General features: G+C 31.9%; 3 protein-coding genes across 5 annotated transcripts in view; all 3 read right to left on the bottom strand.

Moving 5' to 3' along the window:
• Positions 1 to 1,767: 1,767 nt before the first annotated feature.
• The window catches only part of LOC127721256 (centrosomal protein of 78 kDa-like), a 137,417-nt gene continuing 117,617 nt past the window's right edge, over positions 1,768 to 21,567 (bottom strand). Inside the window, exon 16 of one of the 2 annotated variants that reach the window (XR_007991096.1) lies at positions 1,768 to 2,028. The gene's annotated coding sequence lies outside the window, so the exon portion shown is untranslated. Of the gene's footprint in view, positions 2,029 to 6,115; positions 6,256 to 21,567 lie in introns of those variants that run through there. The other variant, XR_007991095.1, reaches the window with a different exon arrangement.
• LOC127721265 (meiosis-specific nuclear structural protein 1-like) lies at positions 3,713 to 21,363 on the bottom strand. Of its 2 annotated transcripts, none has more exons than XM_052227942.1 (10): positions 21,263 to 21,363; positions 18,784 to 18,999; positions 18,031 to 18,158; positions 17,101 to 17,203; positions 15,707 to 15,936; positions 14,597 to 14,813; positions 14,085 to 14,192; positions 11,476 to 11,598; positions 10,296 to 10,556; positions 3,713 to 4,299 (listed from the first exon to the last, which is right to left on the bottom strand). In XM_052227942.1, the coding sequence occupies exons 1-10, from the start codon at positions 21,263 to 21,265 to the stop codon at positions 4,186 to 4,188; spliced, it is 1,503 nt and encodes a 500-aa protein (XP_052083902.1). In that variant the 5' UTR covers positions 21,266 to 21,363; the 3' UTR covers positions 3,713 to 4,185. The 2 variants fall into 2 exon arrangements, with proteins under 2 accessions (XP_052083902.1, XP_052083901.1); XM_052227941.1 differs by lacking the exon at positions 3,713 to 4,299 and adding an exon at positions 7,163 to 8,526.
• The window catches only part of LOC127721268 (zinc finger protein 227-like), a 171,121-nt gene continuing 161,849 nt past the window's right edge, over positions 12,296 to 21,567 (bottom strand). Inside the window, exon 3 of the transcript XR_007991097.1 lies at positions 12,296 to 13,161. The gene's annotated coding sequence lies outside the window, so the exon portion shown is untranslated. The remainder of the gene's footprint in view (positions 13,162 to 21,567) is intronic.

Raw genomic sequence — 21,567 nt, 5'->3', positions numbered from 1 at the left:
TGTACAATGGAAGAGAAAATGAATTAAACAAATTATAGTGGTTTAATGCTATTACTCCTTAAGATGCCTGCAAGCGTCCAATTGTTTCAGTTGTTTTGGCTTTTTTATGGCCCACCTAGGGGCATTATGTTTTTCGGTCTGTGCAGCTTCAGGTTAAAGTTTTGGGTGAAGTTAGTTTTTGATGAAGTTGAATTAATTTACAATCAACTTGAAACTTAGTACACTTGTTCCCTACGATCTGATCTTTCTAATTTTAATGCCAAATTAGTTTTTTGACTCCAATTTCACGGTCCATTGAATATAGAAAATGATAGTGCGAGTGGAACATCAGTGTACTATGGACACATTCTTGTTTGTAGATCTTGTTTTCCTGGTTATTATTTCTGTTTACAGTTTCAACATTATCTACAATGACTTTTGAAATAATAAGCAATAACTCAAAACATGAGTGCACATGCTGAAATGTCACACCTGCTTTACTGACCATTGATTTTATGTTGAAAGTCTAAAAAGCTTTACTACAAGTATCACATCAACTTAACATGATCCAAAAAAATGAGGTTAAGGTCAGATAAACAAAACCAGAAATACATGTACACCTAATAATCATTCCTTACATCAAACATAATTGACCTATTGCTTATAGTTTCTCAGAAACGAATTTTACCAGGATAACTTAACATTGACTAATGAACCATGAAAATGAGGTCAAGGTCAGATGAACCATGTTAGACAGACATATACACCTTACAATCAAATCTATGCATTAAATATAATTGACATACTGCTCAAGTATCTAAGAAAAATTCTTAACCAGGAAAAACTTAACATTGACCAATGAACCATGAAAATGAGGTCAAGATGATACCTGCCAGACAGACAAATATATACCTTACAATCATTCCATACACTATATTTAATTAACATATTGCTTATAGTTTAAGAAATAAAAGACCAAAATATAAGAACTTAACACTGAGCAATGAATTGTGGAAATGAGGTCAAGGTCAAATAAAATCTGCCAGACAGACATATACATCGTAAAATATTACACCAAATATAAATGACCTATTGCATATAGTATTAGAAATAAAGAGAAAAAGACCAAATCACAATAAATTGCTTTGCCAAGCGCAGCTGGATACGACCGCAGAGGTCCAACCCTGAACAGTTGGGGCAAAAATGGACGCAATATTTGCGCTTAATACAGGTCTGAATTTGGATTGTAATTAAATATTTGACACATAAAAGCTTTCTGACACAGAATAACTGTAGTCAAAGAAATAAGAATTGGTTATATGATTTGAATTTATATTCAATTTTTTGCTTTTGTGCAATACACTTTGCTGTTGCGAATTGACCCCCCTCCCCCAACAAAAAAAAATAAAAAATTTACCCCCACTTTTTTTTTGCTTTTATGCAATACACTATGCTGTTGCATATTAACCCCTTCCCCCCAACAACACATACACTTTTTTTTGCAAAAAAAATAGTATTTGAAGAATTTTTCTTTTTAATTTCTGAAATCTGAAATGAGAAAAAATTGACCCCCTACAATTTCTTTTTACCCCCCAAAAAATGCTTTCCCTCAAAATATGGTCATAATCTCAATTCAAATTTTCCAATGGAGTTTGCAACCATAATTACCCATTTAAATTTACCATAGCGCTAACTTAATCTATTTTATAATAGAATTTAAAATATGGTGTCAAATCTTTCATATGGATTTTTTTGTAAAAAAAAAAAAGATGCAGCATTTGAAGGTATTTTTACTGGTCTTCCTTTATAAATATGCATTTCTTTAAACATAATTTAAAAGCAGTGTAAGGGAGGTAATCAAAACGATGTATTTGGATTACCTCCCTTACACTGCTTTTAAATCGTCTTAATTGTTCATTAACCATTACTTTATACATAATTTAAAAGCAGTGTAAGGGAGGTAATTCAAATGATGTATTGGATTTACCTCCCTTACACTGCTTTAAATTATGTTTTGTACTAAAGTATTTGTCCATTAACCAGGACACCCTTGTTTTTATCCCTTTTTTGCCCCTAATTCCTAAACGGTTTGAGCCATAACCCCCCAAAGCAAATCCTAACCATCCCTTTGTGGTATGGAAACTCGTGGTATAAATTCAGAGAGATCCATACACCATTCCACAAGTTATTGTCTGGAAACTAGAAAAATGCTTATTTTTGGCCCCTAATTCCTTAACTGTTGGTACCATAACCCCCAAAATCAATCCCAACCTTTCTTTTGTGGTATTGAACCTCATGGTAAAATTTCATGGAGATCCATTCACTAAAACTAAAGTTATAATGCGAAAACCAATGTGTCTTCGGACGACGGCGACAATGCGCCAAGGTCATATACCAATATACGACTGCAAAAATTTTTTGCGGTCGTATAAAAACTTAACCTAAATCACTAAACTATGAAAATGAGGTCAAGTAACAACCTAAATCACTGAACCATGAAAATGAGGTCAGGTCGGATGACACCTGTCAGTTGGACATGTACACCGTACATTCATTCTATACACCAAATATAGTTGCCTATAGTATCTGAGATATGGACTTGAACACCAAAACTTTACTATGTTCACTGATCCATGAAATGATAACTAAGAGAGAAATTAACATTACAAAAACTTTTTTTTTAAGTAGTCATTGAACCATGAAAATGAGGTCAAGGACAATGGACATATGAAAGACAGAAACTTCATAACATAAGGCATCCATATATAAAGTATGAAGCATCCAGGTCTTGGATCACTATCTCTAAGTTGAACTTTCTGCGACAGAAGTCAAAGGCTTGACAACAATAGTCTTAAATCGTCATTTATGGGCAGTAACTCCTGGTTTTGGTCATAGTGTCTTTTTTGTAGATCTTGTTTTGCTGATAACAGTTTTATTTAATAACATTAAACAAATCTCAGGTTTTCACTTTCAGTTTAATAATTATTTACAATTGTAAAATGACCTATAAAAACAGATATGTATAAATATTCATCAAATATTAAGAACAATATGAATTCAAGCAGTCATAATTGTCTTGAATATTCATGAGTAGTTCTCCCTCACACCTGTTCAACCTATTTCACACATGATTTGGTCTTCTTAACTCTATCTATTCTCATAGTACAGTCATACACACACACACACCTACACAATCACACATCCTTCCATTCATTACATCTTTAAAAAAAAAGATATAGAATTAATAACACAGATTTTTGAAGACATTGTCCTTCCATTTTGACAAGCACTTGGAATCATTTGACATACACTGTATGTTATAATGTATTGTAATACTGCCAAAATCCTGAAAATAAGATTTAAAATTTCACTTCAAGGCCGAACTGATAAAATGCAAAAATTTTGTATTGACCTTATGGAATATTCTGCAAAAAGTTAAGGGTCCTTCCAAATTTTTAGTAGCATTGGCAACTGGGCCCTGTAAAGCTTATTCCTGGGCCAAAGTTTTGTAGAAAAGTAATAATCATTTATTCTTTTGATAACTTTTACTTCTATAATTGAACTAAACTATTTTTTAAACTATATTAAAATTGAGCCATTAAATATCTAATAGCTTCAATATGTATTAATCTTTTCAATAAAATTTAAATACTTTACAATCTTTGCTGATCAAAAGCTTTAAAGACATTCTAGAACTATAAGTGATAATTAAGCTCCTCATCCTTTTGATTAATTAATATGTTTTAAAAATCAGCTGTTTGAGATATTCAAAATACAAACTTATTTTCTTTTGAAAGATAAAAAAATAACAAGCTTGACAGCTGAAACTTTTGTTTGGCTTAATAAAATGTACTTATAATTATCCTGAAATGCCAGATATAGTGAAATTGGCTGTTTATAATAAATTGAACAGTAAAGGCAGTGTTCCTCATCTTAAAATAGAAGAGTTCAAAGGGTTGAATTATAAAGATTATAATTGAACTGAAATTAAACCTCTGCAAATAAAGTGAAGAGGTCTGGCCAACTTTTATTTATTTGAGGAACTATTTTGAGATAATGAAACAGACTCTTTCGTAATAATTCAACTATCGAGACTTCTTAAACAAACAAGATATACTTTTTTCTTCTTCACAAAAGTTTGAAGTATACATCATACAATAAATAAAGGTTTTATGGACTGAATGTTAACTAATTTAATAGCAGTATTCATCGCCGTTGGTCCCAGGCCTCATCATCAAATGGATCTATTTGTCTGGCTTTATATGCTTCTTTAAAATCTCCTCCTAACATGTTTAAATCTCCTTCGTCTCGTATCACTCCCTGCAAAATAAAAATGTATGAATAAAATGTCAATTAACTTTTCAAGAGAAATTATACTGATTTTGTACAGTTTGTCTCAATCATATTTTATTAAAAAAAAAAACTCCAGTTTTTTTCCTGCCAAAGGTCAGTGGTTCTCTTTTGATACTCTGGTTTCCTTTTCCATTAAAATCTGGCTGCCATGATATAGCCACGGTCAATGAAATTGATTTTAAATACCAACAACAAAACCATCTTTAAGGTGGTACCAAACACCTTGACTAAAATTAATTTGGCTCATTTAATTTTCAATAAATTTTGACAAAATATTAACTTTGACCCTTGGACAAATATACAAAAATTAAAAAAAACATGAACCACACACTTTATCTGAAAAATTTCATTGGATATATAGCAGTTTGACAAACACTTATTTTGATCATTCAGAAGCTTAATATTCCCTTAACAATAGAACGTGATTAAAACGTTAAGCTGATATTTACAGAGTTATCTCCCTGTAGTGTTATGTACCACCTTACTTTTGAATTGAACCAAAACTTGACAATGTAGTAGTTGTACATATCAAAAATTGACTGAAGTAAAAAAAATATGGAAGATTTCAGATTGAGCATACAGATGTTATTAATTGGGTCAATATCCCTAATGCACCTCGAAATGATGAACTCAAAAGTTGTGTGTAAACAAAAAATCTCTGTGTAGTGATATTGGACATGTTTCTATTTTTTACAAATGGCTGAGCTTAACCATTTGTGGTGATTATCAAAGTAGAGGAACATAGATTAAATGTGTAAAAACTATGGAGCTATTAAATGTGTTCAAATTATTAAATTTTCAAAGAACTTATTGCGTTAAAAAAGGGATTTTTACCACGAGGAGCCGCATCACGAAAGGATGTTCGGGGTATGCTAATTTACAGAAAAAGTAATCTCACTTCGTATCCCGAAAATTTAACCACATATGTGAAAATGTCACAGCTTCAAAACGAGCTATCATACATATCCAAGTTTACGATATGGACTGAGCTACAGGAAAAAACGTTACCATTACCGCCTATGGAAAAACAATTAAAGATGTTGACCCAATTGGCTGCATTTATTTTTGTGATTTTTGAAGAATGGACAAAATGCAAGATTTATTGTGATTTCAGAAAATCAGCATACAGATTAATGTATCAGATATCAGTGATGCCAGTTCTTATTGTTGCAATACCCATCCAGTCACATTATGAAATTTATTTGCATTAATAAATATATTGGAGAATACAGATGATGCCCCCCTGGCATATAACATTATAAAGATACATAACTAAAGAACTGTAAAAGTGACGCCTACCAAATTCGAACATGATCTGAGTTTTGTGGTAATAAGCATTGTGTACAAGTTTCATACCATTTGGTTAGGCAAACTTGTAAGATAACAGAAACAAAAAATTCCGCAATTTTTCCATTCTTAAAGAGGCATTACTCTTAGAACGATAAAAGTGACGTCACCCAAATTCAAACTTGATAGGTGTTTTGTGCTAATACTTATGTACGGATGGACAGATAGACAAGGGTAACACTTAATGCCCCCTCCGCTGCGGCAGTAGCATAAAAACTCACAATAATTTCTGAATTTACAGTAAATCCAAAAGTTATCAATCCCTTCAAATCACCTGCAATCTCTCTGTTCCCCAGGAAAACACTCAACACCAGCAGAAGTTAATTATGACAGAACAACAACTATGTTTACTGTCATAATTTAAAAGCAGTGTAAGGGAGGTAATCAAAACGATGTATTTGGATTACCTCCCTTTCACTGCTTTTAAATCGTCTTAATTGTTTATTAACCATTACTTTATACATAATTTAAAAGCAGTGTAAGGGAGGTAATTCAAATGATGTATTGGATTTACCTCCCTTACACTGCTTTAAATTATGTTTTGTACTAAAGTATTTGTCCATTAACCAGGACACCCTTGTTTTTATCCCTTTTTTGCCCCTAATTCCTAAACGGTTTGAGCCATAACCCCCCAAAGCAAATCCTAACCATCCCTTTGTGGTATGGAAACTCGTGGTATAAATTCAGAGAGATCCATACACCATTCCACAAGTTATTGTCTGGAAACTAGAAAAATGCTTATTTTTGGCCCCTAATTCCTTAACTGTTGGTACCATAACCCCCAAAATCAATCCCAACCTTTCTTTTGTGGTACTGAACCTCATGGTAAAATTTCATGGAGATCCATTCACTAAAACTAAAGTTATAGTGCGAAAACCAATGTGTCTTCGGACGACGGCGACAATGCGCCAAGGTCATATACCAATATACGACTGCAAAATTTTTTTGCGGTCGTATAAAAACTTAACCTAAATCACTAAACTATGAAAATGAGGTCAAGTAACAACCTAAATCACTGAACCATGAAAATGAGGTCAGGTCGGATGACACCTGTCAGTTGGACATGTACACCGTACATTCATTCTATACACCAAATATAGTTGCCTATAGTATCTGAGATATGGACTTGAACACCAAAACTTTACTATGTTCACTGATCCATGAAATGATAACTAAGAGAGAAATTAACATTACAAAAACTTTTTTTTTAAGTAGTCATTTAACCATGAAAATGAGGTCAAGGACAATGGACATATGAAAGACAGAAACTTCATAACATAAGGCATCCATATATAAAGTATGAAGCATCCAGGTCTTGGATCACTATCTCTAAGTTGAACTTTCTGCGACAGAAGTCAAAGGCTTGACAACAATAGTCTTAAATCGTCATTTATGGGCAGTAACTCCTGGTTTTGGTCATAGTGTCTTTTTTGTAGATCTTGTTTTGCTGATAACAGTTTTATTTAATAACATTAAACAAATCTCAGGTTTTCACTTTCAGTTTAATAATTATTTACAATTGTAAAATGACCTATAAAAACAGATATGTATAAATATTCATCAAATATTAAGAACAATATGAATTCAAGCAGTCATAATTGTCTTGAATATTCATGAGTAGTTCTCCCTCACACCTGTTCAACCTATTTCACACATGATTTGGTCTTCTTAACTCTATCTATTCTCATAGTACAGTCATACACACACACACACCTACACAATCACACATCCTTCCATTCATTACATCTTTAAAAAAAAAGATATAGAATTAATAACACAGATTTTTGAAGACATTGTCCTTCCATTTTGACAAGCACTTGGAATCATTTGACATACACTGTATGTTATAATGTATTGTAATACTGCCAAAATCCTGAAAATAAGATTTAAAATTTCACTTCAAGGCCGAACTGATAAAATGCAAAAATTTTGTATTGACCTTATGGAATATTCTGCAAAAAGTTAAGGGTCCAGCCAAATTTTTAGTAGCATTGGCTACTGGGCCCTGTAAAGCTTATTCCTGGACCAAAGTTTTGTAGAAAAGTAATAATCATTTATTCTTTTGATAACTTTTACTTCTATAATTGAACTAAACTATTTTTTAAACTATATTCAAATTGAGCCATTAAATATCTAATAGCTTCAATATGTATTAATCTTTTCAATAAAATTTAAATACTTTACAATCTTTGCTGATCAAAAGCTTTAAAGACATTCTAGAACTATAAGTGATAATTAAGCTCCTCATCCTTTTGATTAATTAATATGTTTTAAAAATCAGCTGTTTGAGATATTCAAAATACAAACTTATTTTCTTTTGAAAGATAAAAAAATAACAAGCTTGACAGCTGAAACTTTTGTTTGGCTTAATAAAATGTACTTATAATTATCCTGAAATGCCAGAAATAGTGAAATTGGCTGTTTATAATAAATTGAACAGTAAAGGCAGTGTTCCTCATCTTAAAATAGAAGAGTTCAAAGGGTTGAATTATAAAGATTATAATTGAACTGAAATTAAACCTCTGCAAATAAAGTGAAGAGGTCTGGCCAACTTTTATTTATTTGAGGAACTATTTTGAGATAATGAAACAGACTCTTTCGTAATAATTCAACTATCGAGACTTCTTAAACAAACAAGATATACTTTTTTCTTCTTCACAAAAGTTTGAAGTATACATCATACAATAAATAAAGGTTTTATGGACTGAATGTTAACTAATTTAATAGCAGTATTCATCGCCGTTGGTCCCAGGCCTCATCATCAAATGGATCTATTTGTCTGGCTTTATATGCTTCTTTAAAATCTCCTCCTAACATGTTTAAATCTCCTTCGTCTCGTATCACTCCCTGCAAAATAAAAATGTATGAATAAAATGTCAATTAACTTTTCAAGAGAAATTATACTGATTTTGTACAGTTTGTCTCAATCATATTTTATTAAAAAAAAATCTCCAGTTTTTTTCCTGCCAAAGGTCAGTGGTTCTCTTTTGATACTCTGGTTTCCTTTTCCATTAAAATCTGGCTGCCATGATATAGCCACGGTCAATGAAATTGATTTTAAATACCAACAACAAAACCATCTTTAAGGTGGTACCAAACACCTTGACTAAAATTAATTTGGCTCATTTAATTTTCAATAAATTTTGACAAAATATTTACTTTGACCCTTGGACAAATATATAAAAATTAAAAAAACATGAACCACACACTTTATCTGAAAAATTTCATTGGATATATAGCAGTTTGACAAACACTAATTTTGATCATTCAGAAGCTTAATATTCCCTTAACAATAGAACGTGATTAAAACGTTAAGCTGATATTTACAGAGTTATCTCCCTGTAGTGTTATGTACCACCTTACTTTTGAATTGAACCAAAACTTGACAATGTAGTAGTTGTACATATCAAAAATTGACTGAAGTAAAAAAAATATGGAAGATTTCAGATTGAGCATACAGATGTTATTAATTGGGTCAATATCCCTAATGCACCTCGAAATGATGAACTCAAAAGTTGTGTGTAAACAAAAAATCTCTGTGTAGTGATATTGGACATGTTTCTATTTTTTACAAATGGCTGAGCTTAACCATTTGTGGTGATTATCAAAGTAGAGGAACATAGATTAAATGTGTAAAAACTATGGAGCTATTAAATGTGTTCAAATTATTAAATTTTCAAAGAACTTATTGCGTTAAAAAAGGGATTTTTTACCACGAGGAGCCGCATCACGAAAGGATGTTCGGGGTATGCTAATTTACAGAAAAAGTAATCTCACTTCGTACCCCGAAAATTTAACCACATATGTGAAAATGTCACAGCTTCAAAACGAGCTATCATACATATCCAAGTTTACGATATGGACTGAGCTACAGGAAAAAACGTTACCATTACCGCCTATGGAAAAACAATTAAAGATGTTGACCCAATTGGCTGCATTTATTTTTGTGATTTTTGAAGAATGAACAAAATGCAAGATTTATTATGATTTAAGGAAATCAGCATACAGATAAATGTATCAGATATCAGAATGCCAGTTCTTATTGTTGCAATACCCATCCAGTCACATTATGAAATTTATTTGCATTTATAAATAAATGGAGAATACAGATGATGCCCCCTGGCATATAACATTATAAAGGTACATAACTAAAGAACTGTAAAAGTGACGCCTACCAAATTCGAACATGATCTGAGTTTTGTAGTAATAAGCATTGTGTACAAGTAACATACCATTTGGTTAGGCAAACTTAAGTTAGATAATGGAAACAAAAAATTCAGCAAATTTTTCAATTCTTAAAGGGGCATTACTCTTAGAACGATAAAAGTGACGTCACCCAAATTCAAACTTAATAGGTGTTTTGTGCTAATACTTATGTATGGATGGACAGATAGACAAGGGTAACACTTAATGCCCCATCCACTGCGGCAGTAGCATAAAAACTCACAATAATTTCTGAATTTACAGTAAAACCAAAAGTTATCAATCCCTTCAAATCACCTGCAATCACTCTGTTCCCCAGAAAAACACTCAACACCAGCAGAAGTTAATTATGACAGAACAACCCTGTGTTTACTGTCTTTTCTCCTTGTTGTGTATGATATTTAGTAATTTACCTTTGGTAGATAACCTAATAGCCTCATTGCATGTTCCTTTAACAATTTCTGTCTCTCTTCTTCAATGATCTGTCTTCTAAAGCCTTCCATTCTCTCCTCTTCACGTCTCTCTGCTACCTCACGTTCACGATCGGCAGCAAACTGGTCTCGTCTTCTATCAATTAAGTCCTCAACTGCTCTCTTGTGTTCCAGCTGTTTCATTCTACGTTTGTTAGCATTCATCTGTTCTATGCGATCATCCTCTGCAAATTTGGCCAACATCTGAAAAGAATAAGCAAAGTACTGACCTAATGTTGACTCAGATGATCAAGATCTGATGGCTGACAAATTGAGGATAGATTTTCTTTGATTAATGTCCAGTTGCAAATACTTCATGCATATTATGGTTCAGAACAAAATGAACACTTAAACAAAATGTAAAAGTCAAGTATAAAGTGATTGGTCTGAAATGAAGTCACAGGTACTGTAAGATATTTTGTCTGTCACAAGAAAAAAAGAGGACATGTCAGATAGTGACTGAATTTCTTCCATGCAAAGAGGCCACCTATGGACCCTTCATAGAAATAATTGCACAATAAAGTCATTTTTTTTTCTGTTTAAATCAATCAACTCATGTTAAACTGTGAATATTGTAACACATTTTCTTCAAGAAATTTTTTATATTAGGGTTTGATGAATAAATAAGTGAAGTAATTGAATAAATCATTAAAAATTCTGTTTTAAATAGACTCATGCATGTTGGTGAAACACTTTGAAAATAAGGACTGATTTACTTTAAAACAAGTGATTTGAGGAAGTGTTATGTTTGAGTACATGACGATAAGAATCTTCTATAAAAATTGTCAAGACTTCAACATAAAAAAATCTGACACTTAAGAAAAAAGATTTAATAATTTCTGATTAGAATTAAAAAAATATGCATAATTTTTATATCAAAGAATAAAACTTTTACTTTGTTACTTAAAATATTAAACAAATAAAATAAATAAACTGAAATCACTGAATCCCGGGTTTGTAAGGATTGATTGATTGATTGGTATTTAATGCCAGTTTCAACACTATTGTGATATTTCATGGTGGTGAGTTTTTATTGGTGGAAGAAGCCTGTGTGCAAGGAGAGTACTACCGACTTTCGATTGCTTTGTAAGGATGTCATCTTTGAAACCATAGCAACACTTACCTGTCTTCTAAATTCTTCTTCTTCATCTTCTTCTGCCTTCCTCCGCAGATTTTTGAAGTGCATCTGTTGGGCATGTGTTTCTTGTAACTCCAACTTTTGCCTGATACGTTTCTCCATGTCTTCCTATAAAAGTATTACAGAATATTTAATATATATAAAAGTATTATAGAACATTTAATATATTTAAAGATTATCGAGATTGTTTTCTCGCTTGAGCCGGAACGGCGATAGTGAGAAAAGCAATCAAGTTGAGATGACCAATGATAATCTGTTTATCGCTATTTTACCTATCACGATGTTGTTAATTTCATTGACAATGACATGTGCGCCCTTAGTTTCTAGCGATAATTTTTCATATCACTCTACTGTGCTGAGAAAGGAAATTATCAGTCAGTAAGATCAAAGGAAAATTTCATAAAATAGCGATAAATAAAAGCATTAAAGAACATTTAATATATATAAAAGTATTAAAGAACATTTAATATATATAAAAGTATTAAAGAACATTTAATACATATAAAAAAAAAAAGCTCCGCTGGGCGAAGCTTGATACGACCGCAGAGGTCGAACCCTGAACAGTTGGGGCAAGTATGGACACAACATTCAAGCTTGATACAGCTCTGAATTTGGATTGTGATTAAATATTTGACACAGCATAGGTTTCTGACACAGAATGAATGTGGTCTAAGAACTTAAAATTTGTAATTTACCTATTCAATCCATATCATTATTATTTGCTTTTATATATAAATCAGAAATAACCAAATTAAAAATGGAAAATTTTAAAGAAAAAAAAAGGAAAAAAAAAATCCCCCCCCCTCCAATTTTTTGAACCCCCTTATGATTCATCACCCCCAAACTCAATCCCAGCCTTCCCTTTTTGGTATGGTACCTTGCAGTACAATTTTAGAGAGATTCATACACTTGAACACAAGTTATTGTCTGGAAACTAGAAAAATGCTTGTTTTTTGGCCCCTTTTTGGCCCCAAATTCCTAAACGTTTGGGGCAATTACCCCCAAACTCAAACCCAGCTTTCCCTTTGTGATATGGAACCTTGTAGTACAATGTCATAAAGATCCATACACTTACACACAAGTTATTGTCCTGAAACTAGAAAAATGCTTGTTTTTTGCCCCTTTTGGCCCCTAATTCCTAAAATTTTGAAGCAATTACCCCCAAAATCAATCCCAGCCTTCCCTTTGTGGTATGGTACCTTGCAGTACAATTTCAGAGAGATCCATACACTTGAACACCAGTTATTGTCTGGAAACTAGAAAAATGCTTATTTTTTGCCCCTAATTCCTAAACGTTTTGGGCAATTACCCCCAAACTCAATTCCAGCTTTCCCTTTGTGATATGGAACCTTGTAGTACAATTTCAGAAAGATCCATATACTTACACACAAGTTATTGTCCTGAAACTAAAAAAATGCTTGTTTTTGCACCTTTTTTGGCCCCTAATTCCTAAAATTTTGAAGCAATTACCCCCAAAATCAATCCCAGCATTCCCTTTGTGATATGGAACCTTCTGGTACAATGTCAGAGAGATCCATACACTAACACACAAGTTACTGTCTGGAAGTTACAAAAATGCTTATTTTTGGCCCCTTTTTGGCCCCTAATTCCTTAACTGTTGGTACCATAACCCCCAAAATCAATCCCAACCTTCCTTTTGTGGTGTTGAACCTTATGGTAAAATATCATAGAGATCCATTCACTAAAACTTTTTTTACGGTCGTATAAAAATCAAAATGTGTAAGAATGCCGATATTTAATATTCCGAATCATATGAGGGCTATTCCATTAAAATGTATGTTGGAGGGTAGGAAGGGACTTTCAAAATATCCCTACAACCAAGAACCATTTTTAGATAATTATGCAAAATGTTTATGAATTTCTTTTCTGTGATTATTCTTTAGCAAAACTATGGTAATATTAAAAAAAATTCCAGACCAGATAGCAAATCACTCTGTAAAGACATATGTGATGAAAAATTTCAAGTTGTCAATTTTAATGCAAGCCAAGGGGGAACAATCTTTCTTAAAATTCAAACTTGTGAAATAGAAACTAGTATGAATATTCCAAGACATCAGCCAAAAGAAAATAATTTACAAGTTACCACTTTTGTGAAGATGTAAAATGTTGAGTTAGCTTGCAGGTCCATTGAACTTTTTTTCACACTTGACTGTCATAACTTTTATAGTTAATGTTGAGAAACTTTAAACTATTTGATAATCTAATTCTTTCCAGCACTTGAATGAGCATTACACAACTACCATCAGGTAAAAAGCTTCAAAATGGATATAAAAAAAATGCACCCTTCTCCTTTAGGGGAAAGATGAGGAAAATGTGTTATACTGTGAATTCATTTTTTTTCGTAGGTGCCAATTTTTTCGTGGATTGAAGAAACTTGCATTTTCGTGGACATTTAATTACATGGTTTGCCAAAGTCTGCATACAAGTCAATGGAAAATTTGAAATTCGTTGAACTTTAAAATTCGGTGTTCACCTGTACCCACGAAATCCAACGAAAAATAATGAATCCACAGTAGTTGGCATCAATGTCATGGTACCATTGCCTATAGGAAACTCTTTATCATATGACTTACTCTTTCTTTTTGTCTTTCTCTCTCTTCTTGTTCTTCCTGGTATAATTCCATTCGGACTCTCTCCATCTCTTCCCTTTCTTCGTCCTTTCTAGAAATATCTTGTGCCAACTGAAATATGAGTGTTAACATATTTCATTAATTAAAAATAAGTGACATATTTACACAATTATAAATACAACTGAATAACTTGAGGGTCTGAAAACAAGCTGTTTACTGATATCATAGTCTGTTTCCTTAAATGAAACTTGTGAATAATACAAAACTATGCTTATGATTACTATCTGTAGAAAATCTCACAAAAAGTTTACTTAGAATTTTTTAAGTGATTCTGAAAAATATCTCAAATTTAAAATAAATGAAGTTCAGGTTAATTTCAGGTTGTTTATAGGATGGGAGCCTCTTTAAAGTTATTAACTGTCCATTCTCATGTAATTGGTTTTTTTTGGAGTAGGACAGTCATAAAACACCCTGATTTAAAATAAATGGAATCTCTAAATCTATTCTTAACTTACAGCCTCTTGAACACGAGCCATGGATGCTTCTTTGGCTTTTTTACTCTCCATTCTTTCATTTTCTCGTAATTGTTGTAGTCTGGCGAATTCCCGGATTTTAATATTCTCCTCTTCCATGCGCTGTCTCTCTCTGATTTTCCATTCCTCCCTAGCATTCTTGAACTCTTCTATGTAGGCTTGTGTGGCTTTCTGTTTGGCCATAGCAAGCTCTCTTTCTCTATAATGTTAAATGTTAACTTTAAATATTTTATCCAACAGCAAGATGCTAATTTAAAAGAAAAGGATAAAAATTCGCTTGAATGTCAATGCCATTGCAAACAGTGACTTATCAAGGGGTTTAATTTCTTGCTTTTTTGTGTTTGTTGAACAGTCGTCTCATTTGCAAGCTTGCCTTATATATACAGTAAAATCTGTATAAACCGGTTGGCTTTAGAACTATGAAAAAGGTCAGTTTGGACAGTTGGTCAGTTTATTCAGGTTTGCAGTTTGGCAGGAAGTTATTGACTTGTAACGTCAGATATTTTGCATATAAAATTCTAAACTAATAAAAACAAATCAGTAATCTATTTATTAAAAATTATGTCATGATTTGTGTGAAAATATTGTGACATGAACATTTCATGTCTTCCCTGCCTGTTCACCATTTAAATGATTTTATTATGCACAACTGTGTCTTAAGTCATAGTATTTATTGGCTTTAGAAACTTCAGAAATCAGCTGTACCCAGAATGCCAAAGAAATAGTTTTAAACCATTTTTTAAAAATATCCTTGTGTCAAATCGGTAATGGTTGCATCAGTCTCGGACTCATCAGTGGGGTCTAATTGAAGGTTTCAGATCCCGGATCCCGCTTATTGTTTTATCAGATTCCCATATTCCACTTATCATTGCAATAATAACGCTTGTAATTTCGCGTGTCCTGCACGACTTCGTTTCACGTTTTCACAATGAAAATTATGTCACATCATTGGTTGAATTTCAATTATTGGAGATGTTGTTAGCCAATCACTGCATTTTGGTGTAAGATTTTGAAAATATTACCAATAAAATGCATTTGATTCTGAAACAGTGAATTTTTCAATGAGATTTTTATTGTAAAGTATGAACTTACCTTTGGTCCTCCTCATAAATCTTCCTGACAATTTCGTCAATCATGAGTTTCTCTTTGAGGAATTCCTCGTAGGCCTGTTGTTTCTTGTGTTCCTGCTCCTCTAGTTGTCTCTCTAGTTCCTGTTGGTATCGGATCTGCTCCTTGTATCTTTCTACTTCCCTCTGTCTCTCAGCCTCACCTGCTCTCTCATGTTCTTCCTTCATCTGTCGGGAAATCTCCGAATCTCGTTTCTAAAAAAAAAGAAATAACATGTGAAAAATTACATGAACATTTATTGTAACATAAAAAAACATAAATCATTACTTTAAATTCAACAATTTTTGTGTGCATTTATCATCTTATTGTAGTTCAATAGACTATAATAAAATTTAACATTAGTTAAAATGCACTGATAAGATATTTCTTCATATAAATAGTCATCAGAATTTAAAATGTGAGTTCTAGAATGTGACAATTATCCACAGAACTGTTTTCATAAAAAAAACATTTCCAACATTTCTGAATTTTATTCACTGCATAAATAAAGATGATTCATATGGGTTATATCTTAGTGTACTCTTATCAATGAATTTCAGGTTCTAATCGCAATTAATTTGTTCAGGAATAAGTTGATATAACTGACTAAGTAGGTGATAAAATGTGGATTGAGATGCATTTTTTGTTGCTCTTATAATTAGATATAGGAGAAATTCTTCACTTTACAAAGGTCAGACAATTTCAAAATGTCATGCTTGATTCAAGTAACAATGTGAAAATCATAATCCCTCAAATTATTAAGGGGAGATAATTTCACTGCAATCTGTACCATAAATTGTCAGTTGTTTGTTTTTGTTTGCATATCTGTTTTTTTTCTCCAGAAGAGTAGGATGTTGGTGGTCGTTGAGGTCTGTTGTACCGTGATGTATTTTTGTCGATTTTGGCTATCATTTTTTATGTATTAAATACTGCTATATTGACAACAACACTTAAGTAAACTGCATCTTTTATTGTCGACATGTTTCGCTGATTAGATCAGCGTCATCAGGACAAAGTATACAAAATTAGAACCCCCTGAAGAACAAAAAAATGGTATCTTGTATGTGACGTCATAATTGTCTATTGTTGACGTTACTATAGGATACTAAACATAATTATGTAATGTTGAACAGAAAATGAGTCAAACATAGTACAATGCAAATGAAGTTACTAAATTCAGAGTTTATCTATTATTGTTGTACTTTATCGTAAAAAATGGTTGAAAACTATTCCGATGGTAAGTGTATAAATTTTATTTATTTTTTATGTATTAGTACTATTACTAGGAAAGTCCAATACCCAGGACGAAATCTTTTTAAAATCCATGCATGAGTGATTGAAATTTTTTTTTTAACTTGCATCATTAAATGAATAGTTACCATCTTATCAAATTTCAGTGCTTCCTTCTCAGCAATTTGAGCTGATCTTTCTTTGTTCATGTAAGCTGCCTTCAGTTTGGATTCCAGCTCTCGAAGCTCAAGGCTGCAAAAATATATCAAAATTGATTAAACTAAACATGCAATGCAAATTTCTTTGGAATGAAAATGATAGAGTCAAAATTCTAAACAAAAAATTCATGGTTTTACATTACATCATAGTGCAGAAGCAGATAAAATGTATAAAGTTACTTCTATGATTTTTTTTTTAAATTTATGCGAACATGTATTTCTTGTGCCCTAGTAGCTTGCATAATTTCATAAAAATCATTGAAAATGTTAATTGTTTTTTTTTTTTAAATTACTGTAAATTGAAAGAGTATTTTTTCTTTATGAAAAGTGAGCATTTTTACAGATTTGTATATTTTTTGTGTGTGTCCTTTCAATGAATGACTATTTCAAATGAAGAAAAAATATATCTAAATAAATAATCTCTCATCGTTATAACCATAAATTATGACATATTCCTTGGCAAAGGTAAGTCAGAAACCTGTTGTTCAGTGGTTGTCATTTGTTGATGTGGTTCATAAATGTTTCTCGTTTTTTATATAGATTAATCGTTGGTTTTACTGTTTGAATGGTTTTACACTAGTCATTTTTGGGGCCCTTTATAGCTTGCTGTCCGGTGTGAGCCAAGGCTCTGCATTGAAGGCCGTACTTTTACTTATAATGGTTTACTTTTCACAAATTGTGACTTGGATGGAGAGTTGTCTCATTGGCACTCATACCACATCTTCTTTTATCTAGTAACAATATGCTAATAGTAAAACTAGAGCACAGAGTAAGAGATTCCAGATGGGAAATTATAAAAAAGAGAAACTTTAGTCGACATCTGGAGTATTGACAGCTATGGTCACTGTAAATTATCTGTACCTTGTTTCTCTTATTTGTTGTCTCATTTTTTCATCTCTCATTCCTTCAAGTTTATGTTTCTCCATTTCCTGAGCCAATCTTTCTTCTTGTAACATCTGTTCTTCTCTGATCAATCTGTCTCTCTGTGCCTATATATATATGTAAATAAAATACTGTGGATACATTTATTTTCGTGGGTAACAATTTTCATGGATTGAGGAAAACTTGCATTTTCGTGGATATTTGATTTCGTGGTTTTGCCAAAATTTGCTTACATTCTAGAAAATTTGTAATCTGTAGGAAATTGCAATTCATGGTTCCCACGTTATTATGAAATCCACGAAATTTGGTATCCAACGAATAATAATGAATCCTCACTACTAGTAACCTATATGTATTGTAATTTTTGTCATCTTCGAAGCTGATGTAAATTTACAAACTAAAGTAAAAAAACTTCCATTTTTTATGGTATTTTTCTAGAACAGTATTACAATAATTTATAATAGTCTGTGATTTCTTCTGAATTTTACCACTAGTCAGTCCTTATATTTATGGTAAATATTACCTGTTGATTTGACATATCACATATCTGTGCATAAAATAGTTTTATAAATGTATTTTTTATGTAATGAATAATATCTGTGAATAAAAAAAAAACTAATATAAAAAGTGTAATAAAAAAATGTTTTCAAACATACTTTTTTTTTGTGTAGGATAATATATTTTAGAAAGTTATTCTAAGAAAAAACTAATTAAACTTAGTTTAGCACAAACCTTAAGAATCGTGTCCTCCATTTCTCTCTCTTTCTGCTCCATCATCATTCGTCTGATGTAACGTTTCTCTGAGAGTTTTTCTTCATTACTCATATTAGCCTCTAACAACTTCTGGGTACCTAACTGACGGATGGTGTCTTCCCGTACTTCTTCATGCCGACGGTAGTTCTGTAACTGCCGTTCCCTCTCAGAGGCAGTGAGTCTCCGAACAGTTGTCTGAATATTAACAATTGATTAATAATAAAAAAAAATAGACAAAGAAAAATTGTAGCATTTCACCAAAGGGTTCAGACTGAAAATATTTTTCATATTAAATTTTAAAACCAAAACGGTTGTAGTCATGATGTACAAGTTCTTTTCTGTTCTCCTAACTGCTCTAAGTTTAAAAGTGATGCCATCAAATCAAATCTACAAAGGTTATAATTATGTCTAAAGTACATTCTTTGTTTGAATTGTGACTTTTTAATTTTTTCAATACAAAGAAAAAAAAACATCACTATGATAATTTATGATTCAGATTGCCTCTTTATTAGGACAAAATGTAGGACAAATTGGTCAATATGACAACATGATTATTATTTTCAATGCAAATAACTTGTAAATTTATCTACAGTTTTGTCAAATATAAAGTCGTTGACGTGATAAAATTAACTTTTTAATCAAATCTTCATGTTGCAATATGAGAGAATAACATACATGAAAGGGCATATGGGAAAAATAATTAACCAAACTACACCATATGCATGATATGGTTAAAACAAAGACAACTTGACATGAATTAATTTTTTGAACAACTTTGCAGATATTGATGAAGACCAGGTTTAGTTTCAGACAGTTTTTTATGTTGTAATAAAATGCTAACTTAGGCCAAATAAAAATATATGTGTGGTTCCAGTTACATCCTCAAAAAAGATATGGTTGGTACAAAATGTAGGTCAGCATTTTTTTGTTCAATTTTTAATTTTTTTTTATTGTCAAAATCTGGAAAAAAAATGTGTGTTTACGGAGTCTAATTCTGGTATTAAACAAGGCTCCTACTGGAAGTTAGCCATTTTCTATATGTTTGTTTGTAAAATAAGCAGACATGTTACGTTTTTAGTTAATTTTGTTGCATTCTATTAAGAATTTGTTGCATTTTTAGCTGTAGTGGATACTTCTAATGAAAATTCAAATGACAAAAGTCTGTGAAATTAATTAATGAAATTCACATTCTGCAAAATGGGATCGTTCAAAATTTATTTTACAAATTGAAAAAAAGATCTAGGGTGGGGGGGTTTAAACTTAAGGGTCAGTCGGGTAACTGATACCAGCCATACATTTTTATTTGGTCTAACTTTATTTGTTATACATGTATGTACAACATTGTTCAAGGATAAATAAACTTCTTTTTGGTAATCTTGAACATTGTGTTCCATGTATAATGGTTGCCAACTTGGAAAACTTCCAAAAGTTGACCAGTCGTATTCACTGTTTACGCTTAAATAATTGTCTGCTAAAGAGACCCACCAAGCAATGCAGCTACAACTTTGGTAGTAACACAGAAGTAAATATAAATAAAATCATTTGCATCATTGACTAGTTTATTAGTTAAAAATGAGTAAACATCTCCTGTCATCAAGCACTGGTCAGGGAAATCTATCACATTGACACTAATGACACCACATGTATTTATATCACATAACTTCATCATGTTCATTGACAAAACATAAACTTGAAGGAATAAAAGGTGTAAATACAGCACTGGTGTGAATAACAATTCGAACCATAACAGAAAAGGAATGATAAAAATGTGTCCTGCAACATGATAAGCACATTGAACAACATACATGTATATATAGATCTTTCACATAGCCAATTCTAGTGGAAGGTCTCAAGTTTAAGCATAATGAGTTTTATACAATAGTGACATAAAATTACCAGAGTGATCAAAAGTACAGAGAGATTATAGTGTCAAGTTGACACTTCTAAAGACTAAAGACCATATCTTTATTTGTGAATCTGCAACACCAACCGAAGAATTTGCAACACGAACTATTCATGTCATACAACAATCACTTTTTCTTTGTGCTGTCAGATATTTTCTCATGAAATTTTATGGGAACATCTGTGGTGTCCTGTAATGGTGGACAAACAGTGATAAGGTTATTGACTTGCGAGTAAATTTTATTCATGACAGGTCTGACAACGCTGTGTTGCCAAATATGCAAAAGAATGAAATCAACGTTAGGAAGTCTTGGACCTTGCGTTTTATGCATTTTCTACCCCAGTTTGAATAAGGCTTTGAAGAACATATGAAGTCATGATTTTTAAACTGGATAGTACACAATTTTGAGTGCTCTTTCAGCTTTGACTTTATCTGTGATAGTAAATAATGAATTTGATAATGACAACAATTTGAAATGTAAAGGATACAGTGTAAGTCTACATTTCTAATGTCAAATTTATTTAATTCTTGCTCGGACTTCTTCAAAACTCTTACCATTTTGTTGGAATGTTCAAAGTTCTTCAAGAGCTGTACACTGAATGTTGTTGAGCCTAGAAACAACCGTTGCTATGGGTATGTTAGATTGGTGTGACACAATATTGTAATGTCTTTCATGCGATTAAATCGGATTAAAATAATACAAGTTATCAATATTTATACGAAGGCAAATTCACATGTTATTGTCAATCTAAGAAACCATTATTTTATAAAATATGCAAACAATTCTAATAGGAACATTAGAAAACACCCCTACTGCATTTTATTGATTCGTCCATTCTCTTCGAAATCACAATTTACAA

The sequence above is a fragment of the Mytilus californianus genome, unplaced genomic scaffold, assembly GCF_021869535.1.
Source record: "Mytilus californianus isolate M0D057914Y unplaced genomic scaffold, xbMytCali1.0.p SCAF_12, whole genome shotgun sequence".
In the NCBI taxonomy this organism is placed as follows: Eukaryota; Metazoa; Mollusca; class Bivalvia; order Mytilida; family Mytilidae; genus Mytilus; species Mytilus californianus.
This window is presented reverse-complemented; position numbering and strand designations above follow the sequence as displayed.